The sequence below is a fragment of the Vulpes vulpes genome, chromosome X (genome assembly GCF_048418805.1).
Source record: "Vulpes vulpes isolate BD-2025 chromosome X, VulVul3, whole genome shotgun sequence".
NCBI classification, from domain to species: domain Eukaryota; kingdom Metazoa; phylum Chordata; class Mammalia; order Carnivora; family Canidae; genus Vulpes; species Vulpes vulpes.
The window spans coordinates 106,780,604-106,803,698 of record NC_132796.1 but is presented as its reverse complement, the minus strand read 5'-3'; the positions used below and the strand labels follow the sequence as shown (position 1 = coordinate 106,803,698).

Genomic DNA, 23,095 nt, shown 5'->3' with positions numbered 1-23,095 from the left:
TTTAGATACATGATGAAAACAATCTTACCACCTTTTTACATTTGACTTTCAGGCATGCCTTTGGGAATCCATGATAGGTGCAAGTAGAATTCATCTAGGTGGGTGCAGGCTGAGAGAGAGGGTGACAACTGAGGGGACTTCTTGGCGATTTTCTCCACCACCATAGCTCTGATTATTTAAATGTTTCTTTTTTTTAAAAAGACTTTATTTATTTATTCATGAGAGACACACAGAGGGAGGGGCAGAGTCACGGGCAGAGGGAGAAGCAGGCTCCATGCAGGGAGCCCGATGTGGGACTCAATCCTGGGACTCCAGGATCATGCCCTGGGCTGAAGGCAACACTAAACTGCTGGGCCACCCAGGGATCCCTATTTAAATGTATCTTATAAATGCCATCAAGTCATTCTAATTAAGAGCACATACTGAGTTATTTCTTTTTAGAGTTTCATTTACACTTGATAAAGTAAGTTTACTAATATCTGTATATATGCATTGGTATGTGTATGTGCATTTGTATAACATTTTATTTTATTTTTATTTTATTTTTTTAAAAGATTGTATTTATTTATTCATGACAGACACAGAGAAAGAGAGAGAGAGAGGCAGAGACACAGGCAGAGGGAGAAGTAGGCTCCATGCAGGGAGCCTGATGTGGGTGGGACTCGATCCCAGGACTCCGGGATCACGCCCTGGGCCGATGGTAGCCGCTCAACCGCTGAGCCACCCAGGCGGCCCAAAAGTGACCATCTTAACGGGTTTTTAAAAGTATAATCTCTGTTTTATTTTTTTCCAGAGAACAGTTTTTCTTCAGTCTTTAAGGACTTAGCTCCTTACAGGGCCTTTGGTAGAGGTAGTGGGATAGCACCTGCAAGTCTAAATCGGGGTGAGGGTGTAGTGTTGGGTCCTTCCGTGCTTCAGGAGAGTGATTCTGGATTACGTTGGCGTGAATGGTTCAGTCTGCATGGTCATTAGCCCACAGACAGCTTGGAATGCACATAGGCCTAGAAGATCTTCACTTTGGAAATGCCCCAGTCGCCAACAGTTTTTCCTATGGTCCCAGTAATGAACTTTTTTAAAAAAGATTATTTATTTATTCATTTACCAATGAGAGACACACACACATACAGAGAGAGAGAGAGAGAGAGAGAGAGAGAGAGGCAGAGACATAGGCAGAGAGAGAAGCAGGCTCCATGCAGGGAGCCCGATGTGGGACTGGATCCCGGGTCTCCAGGATCACGCCCTGGGCGGAAGGTGGCCCCTCAACTGCTGAGCCACTCAGGTGTCCCTAAGATTTTATTTATTTGAGAGAGAGTGAGAGAGCCTGTGCACGAGTGTGTGTATGACTGGGTGGAGGGGCCGAGGGAGAGAATCCTCAAGCAGACTGCCCTCGGATCTGGGAGCCTAATGTGGGGCTCGATCCCAGGACCCTGAGATCATGATTTGAACTGAAACTGAGAGATTGAGCCACCCAAGTGTCCCTGAATAAAAAATTTCTTAGTGGCCTTATCCTTGGGCGTGTAATGGGCACAGTTGGTGCTACAAGTAGGCTGCACGTGACTGTGGCCCTTTGTGATGTGACTGTTATTCCTTCTTTTTTGGTCATCTTGGTCATCTCCAGAAGTCTTGATCTTGCAAAACTGAAACTGTGTACCCGCTAAAAAATAATTCCCCATTCCCTTCTTGCCTTAGCTCCTGGCAACCAACCATTCTACTTTCTGTCTCTGGGTGTTTCATTACTGTAGGTACCTCATAAGAGTGGAATCATATAGGATTTGTCTTTTTGTGATTGGCTTATTAATTCACTCAGCATAATACCTTAAGGTCCATCCAAGTTGTTTTTTTTTTTTTTAAGATTTTATTTATTTATTCATAGAAATGCAGAGAGAGAGAGGCAGAGACACAGGCAGAGGGAGAAGCAGGCTCCATGCAGAGAGCCTGACATGGGACTCGATCCAGGGTCTCCAGGATCATGCCCCAGGCTGCAGGCAGCGCTAAACCGCCGCGCCACCAGGGCTGCCCAGGTCCATCCAAGTTGTATATATCAATGTATGTCATAAGTTCCTCCCTTTTTAAGACTGAAAAATATTCCATTACATATATATACTACATTTTGTTTGTCCATTCATCCATTGATGGATACTTGGGTTGCCTCCACCTTTTGGTTATTGTGAGTAATGCAGCTCAATAGCATTACTTCTTTTTAGAGATGTAATTGGTGAACCATCCCCCTCTCTCTCTTTTTTTAAAATATTTTATTTATTTATTCACGAGAGACAGAGGCAGAGACACAGGCAGAGGGAGAAGCAGGCTCCATGCAGGGAGCCCGACGTGGGACTCGATCCCTGGACTCCAGGATCACACCCTGGGCCAAAGGCGGCGCTAAACCGCTGAGCCACCCAGGGATCCCCCATCATACCTCTCTTTTTGACTCATTCAGAAATCTAGGGAAAGTTCTGCTTAAAGACCAGCAAATGACTTTCAAGTATTAATTGGAACTATACCGGTAAACATTATTAGAGTAAACAGGTAGGGGCAATTTATGAGTTTGTGTCGTTTGCTTGAAAATGAGTGCTTCTTAGATGTTGAGAGTACAAGAAATGATCTTACTCCTTTTAAGTAGTTTAATTATTGCTCCTGAAGTGCAACCAGCATGCTCAGTTTACTAAACAAGCATTTACTTTATAGATGATCCTAATTGGATACTTTTGTCTGACCTCTGCTTTAATGATTATAATTAACAGTAATTATGAATTAGTGGTGACTTAATGTGGCTTTATGTTTTACTTTATAAGTGCTATAAATGTGTGACATATCGTCACTCTTGAGATTTGGGGGATTTTACTGAAGCTCATCAGTGTTTTTCAAACTGTGTTCCATATATATAGAATGACCCTCAAGGCTAGTTCCCCCACCCAGATCTCTGCTACAATTTCCTTATCTGCTCTTTGTGGTGGCTTCTTTTGTTTTTTGTTTTTTATATTTTATTTATTTATTCATGAGAAACAGAGTGAGAGAGGCAGAGACATAAGCAGAGGGAGAAGCAGGCTTCCTGTGGGGACCCTGATGTGGGACTCGATCCCAGGCCCTGGAATCAGGCCCTGAGCCAAAGCATCCGCTCAACCACTGAGCCACCCAGGCGTCCCTGTAGTTGTTTCTTTTGAAGGAAGCGTTTCCAATGGGAAAATAATTAAACCCTCCAAATTTAGAATATAAACACCTCTCGTTCTTTTCTCACAAATTTACTATCTAGTACAGCACTTGTAGGTATTCAGTGGTAGTAACAGTTTAGAGATTAAGCAATGATCATTTACCCTTATAAGAACCTGCATTCTTTCCTTTGATAGGTATAACTTTCCTAAGTGCTGGCTGGTTCTGTCTTTAACTAGAGTGCTTACCAGCTTGCTTGGCAAGTCTGTTATATTAAATATTATATATATGTTGAATTGTGTGTTATATATAATTTATTTGTTTTATGTATATGTATTTATTAATTTTTTAAGAGTTTATTTATTTATTTATTCATGAGACACACAGAGAGAGGCATAGACATATAGGCAGAGGGAGAAGCAGGCTCCCTGTGGGGAGCCTGATGCGGGACTCGATCTCAGGACCCCGGGATTATGACTTGAACCAAAGGCAGATGCTCAACCATTGAGCCACCTAAGTGCCCTTTATATATTTATTTTAAGTAAACTCTATGCCCAACAAGCTCACAACCCTGAGGTTAAGAGTCATATGCTCTACCAACTGAGTTACCTAGGCACCCCCATTATATATTACTAGTTCTTTAATATACTCTACCTGTAGAAGCCCTTTGTTTAATGATTTGCTATATCTCTTGGTTTAGAGTTATACAGTTTCTCCCTTGAGTTCCTTTGAAACTCTTGGATGGATGCTGCCATTGTCCATGATAATCTTCATCCTACTCTCATAGCCTAAAAGATTTATCATTTGATGTAATACTTTGAACTAGTTTGATACAAAAAAATTAACTTGGGAATGGGAACTGTCCCTCATGTTTCCCTTGGTAAAGACTAAGGCAATGAATGAATTTGATTTTGTTCAAAGTGCATTAGGAAAGGATGTATATTCGGCTTTTATTGAATGGAATGTTCTAGAAACGTCAGTTAGGTCATATTGGTTAAGATTGTTGCTCAGGTGTACTGTCTACTTGCAAATTGTCTACTTATTCTATCAGTTATTGAGAGTGGTGAAATTTATTTATTTTCATCAAAAACATTTTTGAGATTTATCTATTTATTTTAGAGGGAGAGAGAGAGTGAGCACACATGTGAGTAGGGGAGGGGCAGAGAGAGAGAGAATCTTTTTTTAATTTTTTATAAATTTATTTTTTATTGGTGTTCAATTTGCCAACATATAGAATAACACCCAGTGCTCATTCCGTCAAGTGCCCCCCTCAGTGCCTGTCACCCAGTCACCCCCCCCCGCCCACCTCCCTTTCTACCACCCCTAGCTTGTTTCCCAGAGTTAGGAGTCGAGAGAGAGAATCTTAAGCAGACTTTCCACTGAATGCAGAGCCCAACACAGGGCTTCCTCCCCGGACCCTGAGATCATGACCTGAGCTGAAACCAAGAGTTGGATGCTTAACTGATTGAGCCACCCAGGTACCCCGGTAGTGAAATGTTTTGACTGAAGTTGTGGATTTGTCTGTTTCTCCTTGCACTTCTATTAGTTTTTGTTTCATGTATTTTGAAGCTCCATTATTAGGTACATAAGCATTTAGGATTGTTATATACTCTTGATGAATTTGCTCTGGTTTGATTATCAAATGATTTTCTTAATATCTAGTTATAGGGATCCCTGGGTGGTGCAGCGGTTTGGCGCCTGCCTTTGGCCCAGGGCGCGATCCTGGAGACCCGGGATCGAATCCCACATCGGGCTCCCGGTGCATGGAGCCTGCTTCTCCCTCTGCCTGTGTCTCTGCCTCTCTCTCTCTCTCTCTATGTGACTATTATAAATAAATAAAAATTAAAAAAAATATCTAGTTATATTCCTGACTCTGAAATCAATTTTGTCTAAAATTAGACAACTTCCTTTTGACTAATAGTAATATGGTATATCTTTTCCCATCCTTTTGCTTTTAATGCATTTGTGTTTTATATTTATTTATTTTTTTAGATTTTATATATTTATTCATGAGAGACAGAGAGAGAGAGACATAAGCAGGGGGAGAAGCAGGCTCTATCCAGGGAGCCTGGTGTGGGACTCGATCCTGGGACTCCAGGATCACGCCCTCAGCTGAAGGCAGATGCTCAACCGCTGAGCCACCCAGGTGTCCCTGTGCTTTATATTTAAAATGTGTTTCGAGGGTGTCTGGCTGGCTCAGTTGGTAGAGCATGCAACTCTTGATTTTGGGTTTCTGAGTTCAAGTCCCACACAGAATGTAGACCTTACTTAAAAAAATAAAAATAGGGCATCTGGGTGGCTCAGTGGTTGAGCATCTGCTTTTAGCTTGGGTCATGATCCCGGGGTCTTGCGATCAAGTTCCACATCAGGTTCTCCGCAGGCAGCCTGCTTCTCCCTCTGCCTATGTCTCTGCCTCTCTGTGTCTCTCATGAATAAATAAATAAAATCTTAAAAAAATAAAAATAAATAAAAATTAAAATAAAATTATATTTAAAAAATAAAGTGTGTTTCTTGTAGACAGTATATAGTTGGCCCTTGGACATTTTTATCCAATTTGATCATCTCTAACTTTTAACTGGGATGTCAAGATTACTTATATTTAATGTGATTATTCATATGGTTGGGTTTAAACCTGTCATCTTACTATTTGTTCTCTATGTGTCCCATTAGTTCTTTGTTTTTTTCCCCTCCAGTTTTGCTTTCTTTTGGGTTATTTTTATCAGTTCACTTTATCTCCTTTGCCATTGTCTTATTTTTTTAAAGTTAATTATTTTTATTTACTCATTTGTTTATTTATTTAATTTAATTTAATTTTTATTTATTTATTTATTTTAGTAATCTACACCCAACGTGGGGTTTGAATTTACAACCCCAAGGTCGAGAGTCACATGCTCTTCCAACTGAGCCAGCCAGGTGCCCTGCCATTGTCATATTTTTATTGAACATTGAATTTTTTTCATATCCTTACATCTTTTTTCACTTAAATTCAGCCAAATGAGAATTACAACTAAACTTATCAAAAAATTTCTATTAGCAAGCTTAATTCAAAGACCTCCCTAATAAAGTTCCTAAAATAATCCTTAAACTTCCATTTAGCACTAAATATTTACTGAGCACATCCTCTGTGCTCAGTTGTTGGGTCATCTGTACAGTGGGACCGTAAACATTTATATAGCTCATCCCTTTACTTAGGTGGCCTTCATTCTCAATTTTCCTTATCCTCTGGGCTGTGTCGAGGGCTGTAGCATAGGGTGCATGCTGAATTTTAACCCAAAGAGAATTTATGGTCTTTGTTTCTTTGCATTAGTAAAAGTCCTATACGATTGTTGCTATTACTGCTTATATTGTTTTTTTTCACAAATCCATTAGAACATCACTTATTTCCTGTAGCTTATATCCTGTATTCTTTCAGACTCACCATAGCTGTAAATGGTTGATTATATCAAATCACCTGGTTTGAATTTAGGCCCATAGCATTGGTATAGAAACAGTTATTTCCCAGTATCCTCAGTTGTCCAATATGAGGGGTCAGCTGTGTTTTTAATTATATTTATTATATTCATTTCATGAAAATTTCTGACTATAATCACTTATTTTGCTTTCTCTCTCTTTTTCTTTTTCTTTTTTTTCTTATATTCTGTTTTCATTTAGAAACTACTCGGCTACTTTTTTCTTTCTTTTTTTTTAAAGTAGACTCCACACCCAGTGTGAGGTTTGAATTCAAGACTCTGAGATCGAGGGCAGCCTGAGTGGCTCAGCGGTTTAGCACCGCCTTCAGCCCAGGGTGTGATCCTGGAGTCCCAGGATTGAGTCCCACATCGGGCTCCATGCATGGAGCCTGCTTCTCCCTCTGCCTGTGTCTCTGCCTCTTGCTCTCTCTCTGTGTCTCTCATGAATAAATAAATAATAAAATCTTTAACAAAAAAAGACTCTGAGATCAAGAGTCAAATACTCTACCAACTGAACCACCCAGGTATCCCTTAGCTACTCTTTTGACTTAGGAGCATGGTGCCATTTTGATTTTTGTGGAGACCATCATCCTTATAAAAGTTACATTGGCCCCAAGCTGCCCCTCTCAAATCCTCAGTTCTTGCATTGTAGTCATGTGAATTGTTAAATTGGTTGACTTATTTTTATGTTGTTTTAGGTGGCCGGGGAAAGGATAATGCTTGGATCATTACTTTTCCAGAAAATTGTAATTTCAGATGTGTACCAGAAGAAGTGATAGCAAAGGTGCTGACTTATTTGACATCTATTGCAAGGTATAACATTTCATTACATGTTTTTCAATTTGTTATGTGTTGGATACCCAATTTAATGTAATAACAGAAAAATGGCTTTTTTTTAGTGTGACTGTTATTATTTTAAGTGATTATAAAACTCCTCTTCAGAGTAGATAAGAAATAAAACTTACAAGGGAAAGCTGACAGCTACCTAAATTGCTATAAAAATTATACTGAGGATCTATGGAAACCAAATCGGGAGTCTAGAAATATTTGCCTTCATGAAGAAAAATATAGGTTGAAAATGATCATACTTTAAGCCTTTGATTTGCCTAAAAGGAAATCCTCTAGCCCAGAGTGAAGGTAGCTATTCTTCCAAGGGTAAAATATGAAGACCAAATGTTAAATAGACTGAAAAGTGAAATTGGAATTGGTTAGGAGGAACTTCTTGATATTAGAAATCATTTGAGGCTAGAATGCTTTAAAAGGTAAGTTTCAAAAGCTTCCTTGAAGATTATATTTAGGTTGAAAACAAAATTTTTAAAGGAGACATTTTCCATTTATTAACACTGAAGACTTAGAGGCCACAAATCTACAATGATAAAAATATGAAGAGTTTCATGAACAACAACAACAAAAAATCAAGTCACAGAAAACTGAATTTGTAGTGTATCCCTTAAAGCTTGAAAGTCTCTTAGGTCTTTTTAGGGCAAATAAAAGTTTTATTATTTGTTAAACTGCTTCTCAAGGAGCAGACGACATAGAAACCTATATTTAATAGTGTTTTTCTGAGTGAATAAATGAATGGATGGATCATTGGCTCTTGATCCATTACCATGAAAGGTTAAATCTGATATCATGGAGGGTAGCTGTCTATAAGGTTTTCTCATACCTGAAATTGCAGTATGCCAAATTCATTTTAGTGAACTATCTGCATTATGCTATCATTCGACTATTTAAAAGAATGATGTTAGTGCCAAAAAAGAAATTTTAAATATTGAGTAGTGGAACATGGAATTAAATTGGTTTTCCAGTGTAGCACTTTGTGATAGATTTCCCAATCCAAATTTATCTTCAGTTAAGACATCAAGTGTAAACAAAAAAGAGTCAGAATTAAGGACACAACCTAGCAAATTTGGGTAGTTACTAAGAAAAACATGATATCCTCTTATCTTGCAGGCAAAATGGATCTGATTCCCGGTTTACCATTATTCTTGATCGAAGATTGGATACGTGGTCTTCTCTCAAAATTTCTCTCCAGAAAATCTCAGTAAGCACCAATGCATTCTACTGTAACTTTTTATTTTTATTTTACATGATACTTTCTGTTTGTGGGAGTGCAGAATACTTTGATACTAGACAATGAAGACAATAAAAGTGATGGAAACCACGATGGAAACAATAAAAAAAGATGAGATGGTGAGATGAGAAAGTGGGAAGAAGCGTTGATAGAGGAGATTGAGCTAAACAACTCATACAAAATAAAATGTAATGGGAAAGAATGAGTAGTTAGTGGTTCAAGGGATGAGTGAGAAGAGACTCATGGTTCCCTATGCCTTTCAGAGCAAGGCAAATTTTTATGGGAGCTTTTTTTTTTTTTAATGGAAATAGCTCTATTGTATACTTACTCTATATGGAAAAGTATAAAAAAGAAAGTTTAAAGCAACAATTGGTAATTCAACCATCCATAAATAAAACACTTTTAAACATTTCAATATATGTCTTTCTAGACATTTCTCCCCCTAAGATAGAGTAGGGAAGTGACTCAACTGCAATATGACTTATCTCCCCTTTCAGAATCTAGCCCCCAGCTTCCCAAGACCTAGATAAAGAAAACCGTTTCCCTAAGAGAAAAATATGAGAGCTGCCACCCTGCACATAGCCAAGGTGATCTTTCAGATTATTAGGCTCATCTGGATTACAGTGGCATTATTTGACACTTCTTCATAGAAGAGGAGGGAGGTGAGGAACCCATATATTACTGAGCTGGCAAGATTGGGGCTGTCTGTAGAGGTACCATGGGGCTAACTTCCTCTGTCAGAGCAGAGTAGCCCGGAATCAATGTATTTTTTTCTTTGCAAGTCCAACATAATCAATCATCAGAAATTCTTTGTCTCCTGACTGACACGGGAGGCCACTCTCACCAGAGGAAGTTGATTTAGTTGTGAAGGCAAGACAGAAATCTAGGTTGTTGGACTTCTGAGCCAGTGTTCTTTTTGCTATACTAACCTAGCTAACGGGCATAAGAAATAGACTGGCACTCACGTGGTAAAATGTATGAGATCATTATTTTCATACCCAGCTTGGATTGTTCTTCATCTTGAGCAAATCAGCAAAGTGGTTTTTTTGTTTATGTCCTTAACAGAAGTGTGTAATGATAAGCAATGGAGAGAAGAGCGAACACCAAATTTACACAAGTTACTAAAATAAAATAGCAAAACCTTGACTTCATCTAATATGTTTTTGCTTTTTCAAAAGTGTTCACTTTTATTAATGTTGATTCTATTTCCTGATTAAGTCCTGCAGGTGGGTATTATTATAATTGTCTTATAAATGAGGGAATTACATTAATATACACACTTGGGGGAAGGTTTTGTGATGGATCCAAGGTCAAATAGCTCAGTAACAAAAAGAGGCGGAGCAAGAATTGAATTTTCATGAACTTCAGTTGGTGCACTTCCCACCTGCTGCTTTCTATCCTTTTCCAAATGACTTGTGGATAGACAAATACATACAGTGTTTTTCAGAAAAAAGGTAAAATCCCTTTGGAGAGAGCAAATCTGCCCAGGATGTACCGTTGAGCCCTGTCAATGGGGCAAAGTTAAGTAAAAGCTATTTACCTTGCTCTGGACTTTTAAGATCCATCCTTGGGCTTATTGAGATTTCAGTTTATGATTCTTCTATACTAAATATATAACACTTGTGAGAATAAAACCTTCCTTATTACACAGCCCAGCTTTTTTCTTTTGGCCAAAACTATCTGCTTGATTAAATTAATTTTCATTGAGTGACTGTTTGGCACATGGCATTAGTATTTGTTAAGGTCATATTTTTATTAATCAAATAGGCCGCTTGGAGCAGGTCTTCTTTTTTCTTATTTTTTTAAAGATTTTATTTATTTATTCATGAGAAACACAGAGAGGGGGAGAGAGAGAGGCAGAGACACAGGCAGAAGGAGAAGCAGGCTCCATGCAGGGAGCCTGACGTGGGACTCGATCTCGGGTCTCCAGGATCACACCCTGGGCCAAAGGCAGCACTAAACCGCTGAGCCACCCGGGCTGCCCAGGTCTTATTTTTTCTAAAAGCAAAATAGAAGATTTGGTCTTGATCCTACTGATTGGGGGTCAACAGAGCAATGATGATTTGTTTCTTGGGAGGCAAAGCTCCCCTTTCTGTTTCCCTAGGGATGGTCTTTTTTTTTTTTTTAAGATTTTATTTATTCGTGAGAGACACACAGAGAGAGGCAGAGACACAGGCAGAGAGAGAAGCGGGGTCCATGAAGGAGCCCGATGCATGACTCAGTCCTGGACCCCAGGATCATGCCCTGAGCTGAAGGCAGATGCTCCACTGCTGATCCACCCAGGCATCCCTCCCCAGGGATGGTCTTTCAGTGGGAAAGTATGAACTATGTTCATCATAGAGCTTGACACTCAGGGTCCTTTCATTGTCTTAACTGCCAAATCGATGGTGCTAAGCAAGATTGGGGTCACCATTGATGATGACATGTAACAAGTGTTGTTTCTTTTTAGCATGTAAAATGTTTCTACTTCTGGTATAGTTTCAATACTCGTACTCCAGCACATCGATTACACTTCAACCAATGCTAGCCATTGGGTAGTGTTTGCGTTAAAAATAAATTCTTAAAAAAAATTTTTTTAAACAACTTGATTTTTTTTTATTTTTATTTATTTATGATAGGCACACAGTGAGAGAGAGAGGCAGAGATATAGGCAGAGGGAGAAGCAGGCTCCATGCACAGGGAGCCCGACGTGGGATTCGATCCTGGGTCTCCAGGATCGCGCCCTGGGCCAAAGGCAGGCGCTAAACCGCTGCGCCACCCAGGGATACCTTAAAAATTTTTAAAAATATTTTATTTATTTATGAGAGACACCGAGAGAGAGAGGCGGAGACATAGGTAGAGGGAGAAGCAGGCTGCCTGTGGGACTCGATCCCAGGACCCTGGGATCACGACCTGAGCCAAAGGCAGGCGCTTAACCACTGAGCCACTCAGGTGTCCCAGTATTAAAGATAAATATTGAATGCAAGCAAATTTCAAGGGCAAAAGTCGTATTCAGAAAGGATTTCTGGTATAAAGTGCTGTTGTGTAGATAGATGTAACTATCTTTTGTATATTACTTTAAACAATTATCTTTAATCATACATCTCAATTTGAAGACCTTAATTCGTAAATTCCAAAACAAACTATGCAGTTGGGTTACACTTTGTAACTTTGGGAAACAAGATTTTGTTTTACAAAGTTTCAATTTCTTTTCTTTTTTTTATTTTTATAAATTTATTTTTTATTGGTGTTCAATTTGCCAACGTATAGAATAACACCCAGTGCTCATCCCATCAAGTTTCAATTTATTTCAGAGCCAGAACAAGCGCAAGCAGGGGCAGGGGCAGAGGGGGAGGGAGAAGAAGAGCAAAAGAATCCCAAGCAAACTGGGCTGAGCCCAAGCCCCAGGTAGGGCTCAGTCCCAGGACCCTGAGATCATGACTTGAGCTGCTGAAGCCAAGAGACTGCTGTTCAATGAACTGAGCTACCCAGGAGCCCCAGGAGACAAGATTTTTTTTTTCCAGCTCTACAATTTGGGGAAATGTCCATTTGGGAGAGAATCCTATCCATATTAGAAAGTTTGTGTGTTCTTTCTCGATCATTATCAAAATCTCACAATATCAACCTTCCACAAGGCTTAAACTCTGAATTAACAATTAACAACCACCAAAAAAAAAAAAAAAAAAAAAAAAAAACCCAAACCAAATCCTGAAGTGAATTTTAAGTTCCCGATCGGGGTAGGACCAGAATAAAGATATGGGTTAATACTACCTTCACAAAGATTCTCAGCATTCCACCTTAAAAATCAAACCGCACAGAGGAGAAAGCCAGTCCCATCAAGCCCCTAGGAGGAGAGTCCTGTGTGTGTGTGTGTGTGTGTGTGTGTGTATTTTTTTTTTTCCTTTTCCTTCCTTCACTCGTAGGACGTAGGACGGGCCCGATCTTCTGGATCTTCTCTCCAGCAGCCCGGCACGAGCTAGTCTCCGAGGTGCAATCTGGCTAAGCAGTCGGGGGACCGTGTCAAGTCTGAATGACAATGAGCAGCCGGGAAGGCTCGGTCAGCTGACTAATCAGGGAGAGTGGGGTTTTTGCAGCGCTGCCACGGTGGTAATGGAAGCAGCTCCGGGAGCTTTGTTTGATAGAGATTTTTGGCTGCCGCTTTTAGATACGACCCAAGAAGCAGCTCGTATTTCATCAATGTCGCGTTGACAATTGGAAAAGAAGAGTGTTCTTGTGTATAGGCGAGATGGCAGAGGCAACTCCCCCGAGAGGCAAGATGAGGTTCAGGAGGAATGCGGTAAGGGCTCTGCCTGCAGTCCTGGAAAGCCGACATCCCCAAGTTCAAGTGCAGGGATGCTGCAGCATATGGTGCTATAGCGCACACCGATGCTGCACGGGGCTTTTAAGGACAGATGGAGGGAATGGAGACTGGTATTTGCATGAATTGCATTGATGCGATGACTGTGGGATTGACCGGGAAACGTAAAGGAGTCAAGGAGGTTGAATGTGATCTCGGAATCTAAATGTGGTCGGGTGGATGAGGAAGCCTCTTTAGCCCTGTTATTTGTTTAAGACCATATGAACAGTCTTGAATGGTTTGGCAGAGCAGCCTTAAGCCACCAGCGAAAATAATCTCTAACAAAGAGACGCCTGCTTTCTTTCACCATGGTCAAGTAGGGTATGAGATCATGGACAGGTCTGGAGGCGACTTCATCAGCATCTGAAAAGGCAGCCCCCTTCCTGGGTGTTCCTGGGTGTTCAAGTGAAACATTTTAAGTGGGATGATTTGAAATCTTCCGGATTTCATTTGTTCTCCAGATTCAAACTTTAAAGATGCAGAATTCTAGCCTGTTGACAACTTTTTTTTTTAAGGGGGGGGGGGAAGTGACCCGCTTTTTCATTATAGACTAGAATTTAGAGATCTCTTCTTTCAGATAGATTTCAGACACTTTTTTAAAAAAAATTATTTATTTATTCATGAAAAACGCACACACACACACAGACAGAGGCAGAGACACAGGCAGAGGGAGAAGCAGGCTCCATGCAGGGAGCCCGACGTGGGACTCGATCCCGGGACTCCCTGACTCCAGGATCACGCCCTAGGCCAAAGGCAGGCGCCAAACCGCTGAGGCACCCAGGGATCCCCTTAGACACTTTTTTAAAAGAAAGATTTTTGTTTTCATTAGACAGAGACAGGGAGAGAGCATGAGTGGGAGGAGGGGCAGAGGGAGAGGGAGAAGCAGACGCCCCGCTGAGCAGGGAGCCCCGATGCGGGGCTTGATTCCAGGACCCTGGGATCATGACCTGAGCCAAAGGGAAGACACTTTTTTAAAAAAAATTTATTTATTCATGAGAGAGAGAGAGAGAGAGAGAGAGAGAGAGAGGCAGAGACAGGCAGAGGAAGAAGCAGGCTCCATGCAGGGAGCCTGACATGGGACTTGATCCTGGGTCTCCCAGATCAGGCCCTGGGCTGAAGGCGGTGCTAAACCACTGAGCCTCCCGGACTGCCAGAAGGGAAGACACTTAACCATCTGAGCCACCCAGGTGCCCCTCAAACACTTTTCTAGCTAATTTTCCCTTCATTGGCTCACATGTATACTCAATTCCCAGCAAATTTCTAAAGTGATATTTAGATATATTTGGGGGACATATGAAAGAACACTAGCTAATTTAACGACTGGTCATCAACAAGGATTTAAATGCCACTCTTTTTCTTTGAGAACTTAAGTTACCGTTATTGATGTTATGATTTAAAACCTAATACTTGCTCATTAAAAAAAATCGAGACAACAGACACAAACATGAGAAAGTAAAAATCAGCCTTAGGAAAAAAATGACATTTGGAATGAAAAATGATAAGGGAGCCAAACCAGTTAAGAGTTTTTTGTTGTTGAATGAGGGTTGGCATCAATGGGTGAGTAAACAATTTGTTTTCTAATAAAGCTTTTAGGACAGAATCGTATTTTTGAGATTATAGCTTAGGGTATGGATCTTTTTATTTTGACAGAATTGTACCTGCAGCTCTACGCATGATTTTGTACTACAGGAACAAATAGTTTCAGACTTTTAGCAGACAATTTATAGTGCACAAGAAATGCCTGTGTCTGTGCTTTGCGGTATTAGGTGCAGCTGGCATTGGTACTTTTGTTGTCAAATGTAACTCATATATGCTTTCTGAAAGTTCCTAATTCTTTCATACACATAGATCTCTCAGGGCCAAACTCAGTTTCATCTATATGCACATATGTTAACATACACACAAATAAATACAGCACACAAGTACTCACAGAATATACCCATCTAGTCTACTACTGTGTGTGCTGCACACAGTATAGATTGCAAAGGTCACCATGGCATGGCTACTGAGCTGAAAGGGCTCTCAATCTAGTTTGAGAAGGTAGGACATGTTCATAAATAACTATTATGAAAGAAGTTCTAGGTGGTGAGGAAGTCTTCACGAAGATCACATTGGTTTGGACCCAAAGCAAGATCATCTGTTTGTGTTACGTTTCTTTGTTTCTGTCCTCCATTTTTCTCTTAAGTGAATTACTTTAAGTGGCCCCTAAGAATACATTCCTTAAAATGGAATTTATTGGATTAAGTCCACAGCCCAGAATTATAGTGGAAGATACATTTATTCTGTTTACATGGGTAGGCTTGACCAGAGTGAAAAATGTGAAACTCGCTGGTGATGCAGTGGTTTGACCTTGCGGGGTCTCTGGAGTTGGACTGATTTGGGGACTATGATAGGTAGCACCTGAGAGGATGAGACAGTGGATTTAAAGTCCCAAGAGAGGAATAAACCCGTTACTTGGTGGAAATTGCAATGACTGTGGCCATTGGGAGGGAGGGGATGAGAACAGATATGTGACAAGAAGGGCAAACCTCAAGGAAGGAGTATTGCCCAGGCCTGTTCTGCCCCTGAGGTCATGGGGCAAGTTGTTGGGTGGTCTGTGGGGTAACTCATACCTCCTGTACTCTTTAAGGGTGGGGTATGGGAGGAGTGTGGAAGTAGTTCATGACATTGGTTTGAGGTCATGGGATTTTCCCCAGTGTATTCTGGGGAGCTCGGACCTTATCAAGATCAATCCCATGCCCACAACTCAACATTCTTTCTCTTGCCATATTGGATTATGATACTCTCTGTTCAGTGGGCTCCACGATGCTAAATTGTTTCCAGCCATTGCTTTTGACCATTAACATTTGTCCCATTTTGTAGATGTTAAGGTTCGGTCATTCCTAAATGTGAGGCAGCAAGTCTGAGTGTGCATTCAATCTACGTTAAGTACCTGTCCCGGAAAGTGTGACATGTCTTCGAAAGGGCTTCCCCTTAGGATTCACGTAGGCCCGAGGGCCACAACTCACTAGCTCAAATGTTGGTTCCTGCCCCACTCCATGCTTCAGTTTGCTCATGTGTAGAAAGACCACAAGGGATCCCTGGGTGGCGCAGCGGTTTAGCGCCTGCCGTTGGCCCAGGGCACGATCCTGGAGACCCGGGATCGAGTCCCACGTCGGGCTCCCGGTGCGTAGAGCCTGCTTCTCCCTCTGCCTGTGTCTCTGCCTCTCTCTCTCTCTGTGTGTGTGACTATCATAAAAAAATAAAAAAAAAAAGACCACAAATACCTACCTCACTGCAATGTTACCAAGGCTACATAGGATAATATACATCCCAAGCCTGGCACGTATGCCCTAGGCTTTCCGTCAATGGTTCCCTCTGACTGTTACTGCATTTTCTTGCCCTAAAGATGAAAGAAAGAAAGAAAAGAAAGAAAGAAAAAGAAAAGAAAGTCTGTGGTCATATAAGTTGTTTTATAGTAAAGGAACTGAACTTTTATTATGATGTATAAAACATTTTGAAAGAAATAACTAGAATAACGGACAAGTGTGTGTAGGGCATATGAGTTGCTTCCCTTAGATATGATACAAAGGAGTTAAATGAGGTTAATTTCCAGACTTTTGTAGTGAAATAATGCATTGGGTTTATGCCTTTTGTTGTGATTGCTGTCCTTCTGCTATAAGGGCCATGTAACTGGAGAATGTGAGGGTAGGTTTGAGAAGGGAATAAATCTTCTCCAGGCGGAAAACGGGACAGATAGCTAATTCTGTGTCCATTCACTTGAAGACCCGATAAGAGCCGCTGCGGAGTGCTGGGGAGGGCTGGGATGGGGCCATGCACCGTGACTGCAGAAATAGCTCTGAGCCCCGTGAAGATGGGAAGCATACTCATTTTACTGAGATGCCTTTAAGCAGTCACATGTTGAAACTCCCCCAAAAAATGCCTGCAAGAAGCTAAAAGCAATGCTGTTTCCTCTCTCATGCTTTTTTTAAAATATAAATATAAAAATAAAATAAGGCTGACCTTTGCCCACATCCTTTTGCTCTTTTGACAGGTTCTCAAAAGCGATTTATGGTCTTAAAAATGCAGGGTTTGATTTTGGAGAAAATAGAAATTGTGCTTTTTCATGTTTATATAACCATACAGATTAGAGATTCTTAAAGCAGCATACCAAAGAATTTAGAAACACAGTATCCCCAAACTGAAATGGAAAAGCTCAGTGGTCTTGAGTTATCTTTGCTATGAGATATGTGCATCTGATACTCCTTATGACAGGCGATAGGCTGTTTGTTCATTTAAACACCAGTTTTAAAATGGGTTGTCTTGAACCTTGTAGACAAATATCTGCATATAGAAGAAAGGCCCTCTGTAGACCTACGTGTATGCGCACTCAAGTACGTGCAATCTGTTCTTTTTAAAAATATTTTATTTATTCATGACAGAGAGAGAGAGAGAGAGAGGCAGAGACACAGGCAGAGGGAGAAGCAGGCTCCATGCAGGGAGCCCGATGTGGGACTTGATCCTGGGACTCCAGGATCAGGCCCTGGGCCGAAGGCAGACACTCAACCACTGAGCCACTCAGGCATCCCCTAGAAAAATGTGTTTAAACACAAACATGTGTTTTGTTTGTTTTTAATGAACTTTGAACTTGTTTACCTTCTTTAAAAATCCTGAGGTTTCACATAAGTTTGGATTTCTGGCTTCTTTTGAGAAATCAGTGATTTGACAAAGCCCACCTTTCCATCTCACATTTAGCTAAAACTGGCTAGTGAGGGCCCTCCCTCTCCCAACCCCCGATGCTGTCCAGTTTGCCAGCTTCCCCCCCATTTCCTGTTATTCCTCATCACCTGGGAAGAGTGTGAGTTGTCATTTTCTACCTCATTCAGGCTGTCTTGTGATTACACCCTGCCTACTGTACGTGTTTATGCCATCCCCCGAACACACGGTAGGCATTCATGTTTGTTACCTTTGCTGTAGGTTTCAGGTTTAGACTCTTGACCTTGAACCTGATCCTTGTACCATCTTTGCTCATGCTCCTCCAAATTCTTCCTGTTGCACCTTTTTCTATCTATTAGGAGTTCCTCCAGGGGAAGGGAAGCTGAAATGAAAAAATTCATATTTTTATTTTTCAATCTTAGCCCATGAAAGAGTCTGGCTCTCACAAGCTAGAAGTTCTCAGTGTATTGGTTTCCTATTGCTGCTATAACAACTTAACTACAAGCTTACTTAGCAGCTCAAAACAGCACAGATGTATCCTATTAACAGTTCTGGGATCAGAAGTCCAAAATTAGTCTCACTGGGCTAAAAGAAATGTGTTAGCAGGGCATTCAGTGTTCCTTTTGGAAGCTCTAAAGGAGAATCCATTTTTTTTTTTTTTTTTTTACTTTTCCAGCTTTTAGTGGCTGCCCAGATTCCTTGGCTCATGGCCCTGCATCACTGACCTCTGCTTCTGTTGTCACATCTTCTCTGACTCTCCTGCCTCCCTCTTTGCTTAATAAGGATCTTTGTGATTACATTATTCCCACCCCAATAAGCCGAGACTATCTCCCCATCTCAAGATCCTTAATCATATTTACAAAGTCCCCTTTGCCTTATAAAGTAACATATTTATAAGATCCAGGGATTCAGACGTGGACATCATTATTTTGCCTACCACACTCAATTTCCCCAGTTGTGAAATGAGGATAAAAATAGAGCCTAATGTATGTAAAGTACTTAGCACAGTGTCATAATAATGCTCATGATCATAATTCTCATAATAGGGCTTTCAATAAAAAGCAATATTCTCACCCTTGGCTGTCTAGCCAGTCTCCTTTCCCCTACCATAAGTCTTGGAGAGATCCTGAGTATATATAAATGTGTGTGTGTGTGTATTTTAAAAATTCTGTATTTGGGGTACCTGGCTGGCTCAGTTGGAAGAGCATAGGACTCATTTTTTTTTTTTTTTTGAGCATATGACTCTTGATCTCGGGTTGTGAGTTCGGGCCCCACGGTAGAACAGAGATTACTGATAAAGAAAATCGTTAAAAAACAACTTTAAAAAATATTGTTTTTTAAAAAAATATTTTATTTATTTATTTGAGAGAGAGAGAGAGAGAGAGAGAGAGAGAGAGAGGCAGAGACACAGGCAGAGGGAGAAGCAGGCTCCATACAGGGGACTCCAGGATCACGCCCTGGGACGAAGGCAGACACTAAACCGCCTAGCCACCCAGGGATCCCTCCTCAAGTCTCTCTTATCCAAAGTAAGCATTTCTTCTTTTTCAGGAAATTTCTATGTATCATGGTGTCTAGATCTTTGTTGTCCATTACATTAGCCACTTGCCATATGTAGCTATTTAAATTAAAATTTAAAATATTTACTTTTCAGTCGTATTAGCCACATTTCAAGAGCTCAATAGCCACACATGGCTAGTAGCTACTGTACTAGAAAGCACTGATTAAGAGAACGTTTCCATCATCGTTATCTTTGCCAAAAATACTATTGTTCAGCACCGGTCTAGACCTTTCATTATCTTAGTATCTTCTTTCTGGAAATACTTAGACTTTTTGGCTTTTCCCCAGAGATCATTGTATTCTTCACTGTTCAACCAGAGAAACAGAAACATTAAGATCCAAGTCTTCATATGGAAATACTATTCTTTTCTGTGAAATATGATCTATAGATATGATTTCTATTTCCAAGCCTGTGGATATTTGCTTTGCAGTGTTGCAGCTTTCAAAACCAGAAATTCTACTCTCTTTTCACTCTCTTTTTTTTTTAAAATATTTTATTTATTTATTCATGAGAGACACAGAGAGGGAGAGAGGCAGAGACACAGGCAGAGGGAGAAGCAGGCTCCATGCAGGGAGCCCGATGTGGGACTCTATCCTGGGACTCCAGGATCACGCCCTGGGCCAAAGGCAGGCGCTCAACTGCTGAGCCACCCAGGTGTCCCAAAAATATTGTTTTTGAGTATAGTTGACACACATTGTTACGTTCATTTCGGGTGTACAACATAGTGATTTGACACTTTTTTGGGTTATGCTGTTATGTTGGGTTATAGCCTACTACAAGTGTAGCTATTGTCTGTCACCATATAACTCTATATAATATCATTTTCTGTATTCCCTGTGCTGCATCTGTGTACTTTTTTTTTTTTTTTTGCTAGAGAAAGCTATGAAAAATAGTCATTCATGCGAAGTTGTAGATTTGCTGGAACTATACAATATGGCAAGCACTTGTTTAGGTTTGGGATAAGTAAATGGGACTGAGAGTGAAAAATCCACTATATTTGCACATGGCATTTAATGGGTGTGAGGGAGAGAAACCATGTACCTGCTCTGAACTGTATGACTTCATTTTCTAAAAAAAATAACTGACCAATCAGGTGAAATTGTTTGAGTGCTACCCAGCTGTTTGGTGGTTGCATAGCTATTGCCTACAAGGTATTTATCGCTCCAAATGGCTATTAAATTTGAGAGTAGCTATTAGTTTAACAGAGCTCATGTGTTCTAGGAAGATCTGCATGGTAGCAAAATAAAGATTCTAAAATTATCGTGTAATAAAAAACATTGTAAATGTAATTATACAGGCAATAACTGAAGTTTTCATCCTTGATAATGCATTTTCTTTAAAAATGCTAATTTTCCTGGGCTTTTTGTGACAAGCAAATCACTAAACATTTTGAAGGAATTAAGGAAGGAGAATGTATGATAAAATAATCAGGAAATTTTCCTTAAGAATGATCTGATTAGAATTTAGAATTTCTTTAGAAGAATTTTTTACAGGTGTTAATGTTTGAGGTAAACCACTTTATCAAATATAGGCAATAACTGATTTTTTAAAAAGATTTTATTTATTTATTTGAGAGAGAGAGAGCAGGAAGGGTGAGGGATAGGGACAGGCCGACTTCCCACTGAGTGTGGAGCCTGATGCTGGGCTCGATCCCAAGACTCTGGGATCGTGACCTGAACAGAAGGCAGGTGCTTAACTGACTCAGCCACCCAGGCGCCACATAGGCAATAGTTGATTTAATAAACAGCTAACAGGGGTGCCCGGCTGGCTCAGTCAGAAGAGTGTGTGGCATTGTGAGTTCGAGCACCACGTTGGATGTAAGAGATTACTTCAAAATAAATGAATAAATAAAACCTTTAAAAAGTAAATAGAATGATTAAAATGTTAAAAAAATAGTTAACCTAAAAATCTCTGACTTATAAGCAGCTGAATACCCCAAAACCCTGCCTGTACTTGCTTTCCTGTGGATTCTGTGGACAGTGGTTCTACTTTTCTCTCCTCTCTACTTTGTTCCCTGCTCTGTAACCAGTTGTCCTTGGATCTCGCTGCTGGGACAACCTAGCTCTTCTAGGAATGGCAGGCTAGAGACCAGAACCCTACCTCAGGCAGAGAGTTGCCACATGGCCTTCTCTGTTTTAATAGTATTCTCCCCCTGCTTTTTGCTCTGTACCCCCTGACAATTTGGGAGGTGGGTGAGTATTCCAGGCTTTAAGTTGATCAGCCCTAGGCCTTGGATCTAGAGATTTCCTATACGATACCAGAGAATAGGACGTTAAGGAAAATCACAGAGAAAGAGATGATGAGACCAGGTCAACCTAGAGTCTATGAAAGAATAAAACAAATTTTCCTTGAAGTGTCGGCGAAGGTAGGGTACTTTCAATTTCATTGAAGAGGGAAAAAAAGTGAAAAGGCAAGCTGGGTCAAGGCAGGTAAGTATAATAATGATTCTGGGAATTTACCTGTTGGAAGAAGAAGAAGGAAAGGTTAACTCCTCAAATGAATGGGGTAGAAGTAGAATCTATGCTCTCAATCTAAAAATACGTCCAGGGTTCTTACAAGTCTCCCCCAAGCAAGCCTTTATCAACATCCCAAAGGTTTTCTACCTAAACGCACTTGCCTTTAGATCCAAGAATCCAAGGTAAAATTTAAAAACTGTCTTATTTTTTTTTAGAGTTTACAGAATGTCTTTATATTCATTATTTTCATTCATACAGTAACTATAGTACGTATATCTCATGTTCAACATAAAATAAGATCCACATTAGTTACATAGCAGAGGGACTCTCTGTCTCTACTTCCAGGACTCTATCCATGTTGGGTTTGTTCTTTGAGATGAGCTTCCTCCAGCAGCAGGGGTCACGGCTGCCAGTAGCTCTGGAAGTGCACCCTCAATGTTTCCATCCATTAGCACTAGTCTGAAAAATCCCAGGGCAGGACTTTGGTCCTACTCGCATCAGTTTTTCATCCCACTACTCATCACTGTGTGTTGGGAGGGCGAGGTCATGTAGAAAGATAACAGTTCTCATTTGGAACCAATCTTTTTTTTTTTTTAATTTTTTTAAATTTTTTTATTTATTTATGATAGTCACAGAGAGAGAGAGAGAGGCAGAGACACAGGCAGAGGGAGAAGCAGGCTCCATGCACCGGGAGCCCGACGTGGGATTCGATCCCGGGTCTCCAGGATCGTGCCCTGGGCCAAAGGCAGGCGCCAAACCGCTGCACCACCCAGGGATCCCCCAATCTTTTTTTTTTTTTTAAAGATTTTATTCATTTATTCATGAGACACACACACACACACACACACACACACACACACACACAAGCAGAGACACAGGCAGAGGGAGAAGCAGGCCCCATGCAGGGAGCCCGACGTGGGACTCAATTTCGGGTCTCCAGGATCACACATTTGGAACCAATCTTAACACTAATAAGAGTCTATCTCTGTTTGTGCCGCGATAACAGTACCACAGCCTAGCTTCTAAACAACAGATACTTATTTCTCACAGTTCTAGAAGCTGGGAGTCCAAGATCAGGGTGCTGGCAGATTTGGTGTCTGGTGAGAGCCTGCTTCCTGGTTCATATACAGCTGTCTTTTCTCTGTGTCTTCACATGGCAGAGGGGGTGAGGGATCTCTCTGGGGTCTCTTTTATGAGGGCATCCCATCCTCATTTGTGTCTATTTACAATCATTGATTGATTTAGTGATTTAAATTTAACCTATTTTCTTTCACCTATTTGTGAGTCTCCCACTCAGTCCTTTTTCCTGCTCTGGTTCTCATTGCCACTTAGCTGTTGATGTTTTATTACCATCTCAAACTGATTTTAAAGAGCCTGAGC

The 23,095-nt window shown here is 40.7% G+C and overlaps 1 protein-coding gene across 19 annotated transcripts in view; it reads left to right on the top strand.

Annotated features, from left to right (window-relative positions):
• MCF2 (MCF.2 cell line derived transforming sequence) overlaps nucleotides 1-23,095 on the top strand; it is a 118,671-nt gene that overhangs the window by 35,303 nt on the left and 60,273 nt on the right. For 10 of the 19 annotated variants that reach the window (XM_072744626.1, XM_072744632.1, XM_072744627.1 and 7 more), the window contains 2 exons: nucleotides 7,295-7,409; nucleotides 8,550-8,640. In XM_072744626.1, coding sequence (XP_072600727.1) covers nucleotides 7,295-7,409; nucleotides 8,550-8,640 — 206 coding nt within the window. Of the gene's footprint in view, nucleotides 1-7,294; nucleotides 7,410-8,549; nucleotides 8,641-12,444; nucleotides 12,947-23,095 lie in introns of those variants that run through there. The other 9 variants (XR_011998285.1, XM_072744638.1, XM_072744642.1 and 6 more) reach the window with 4 other exon arrangements.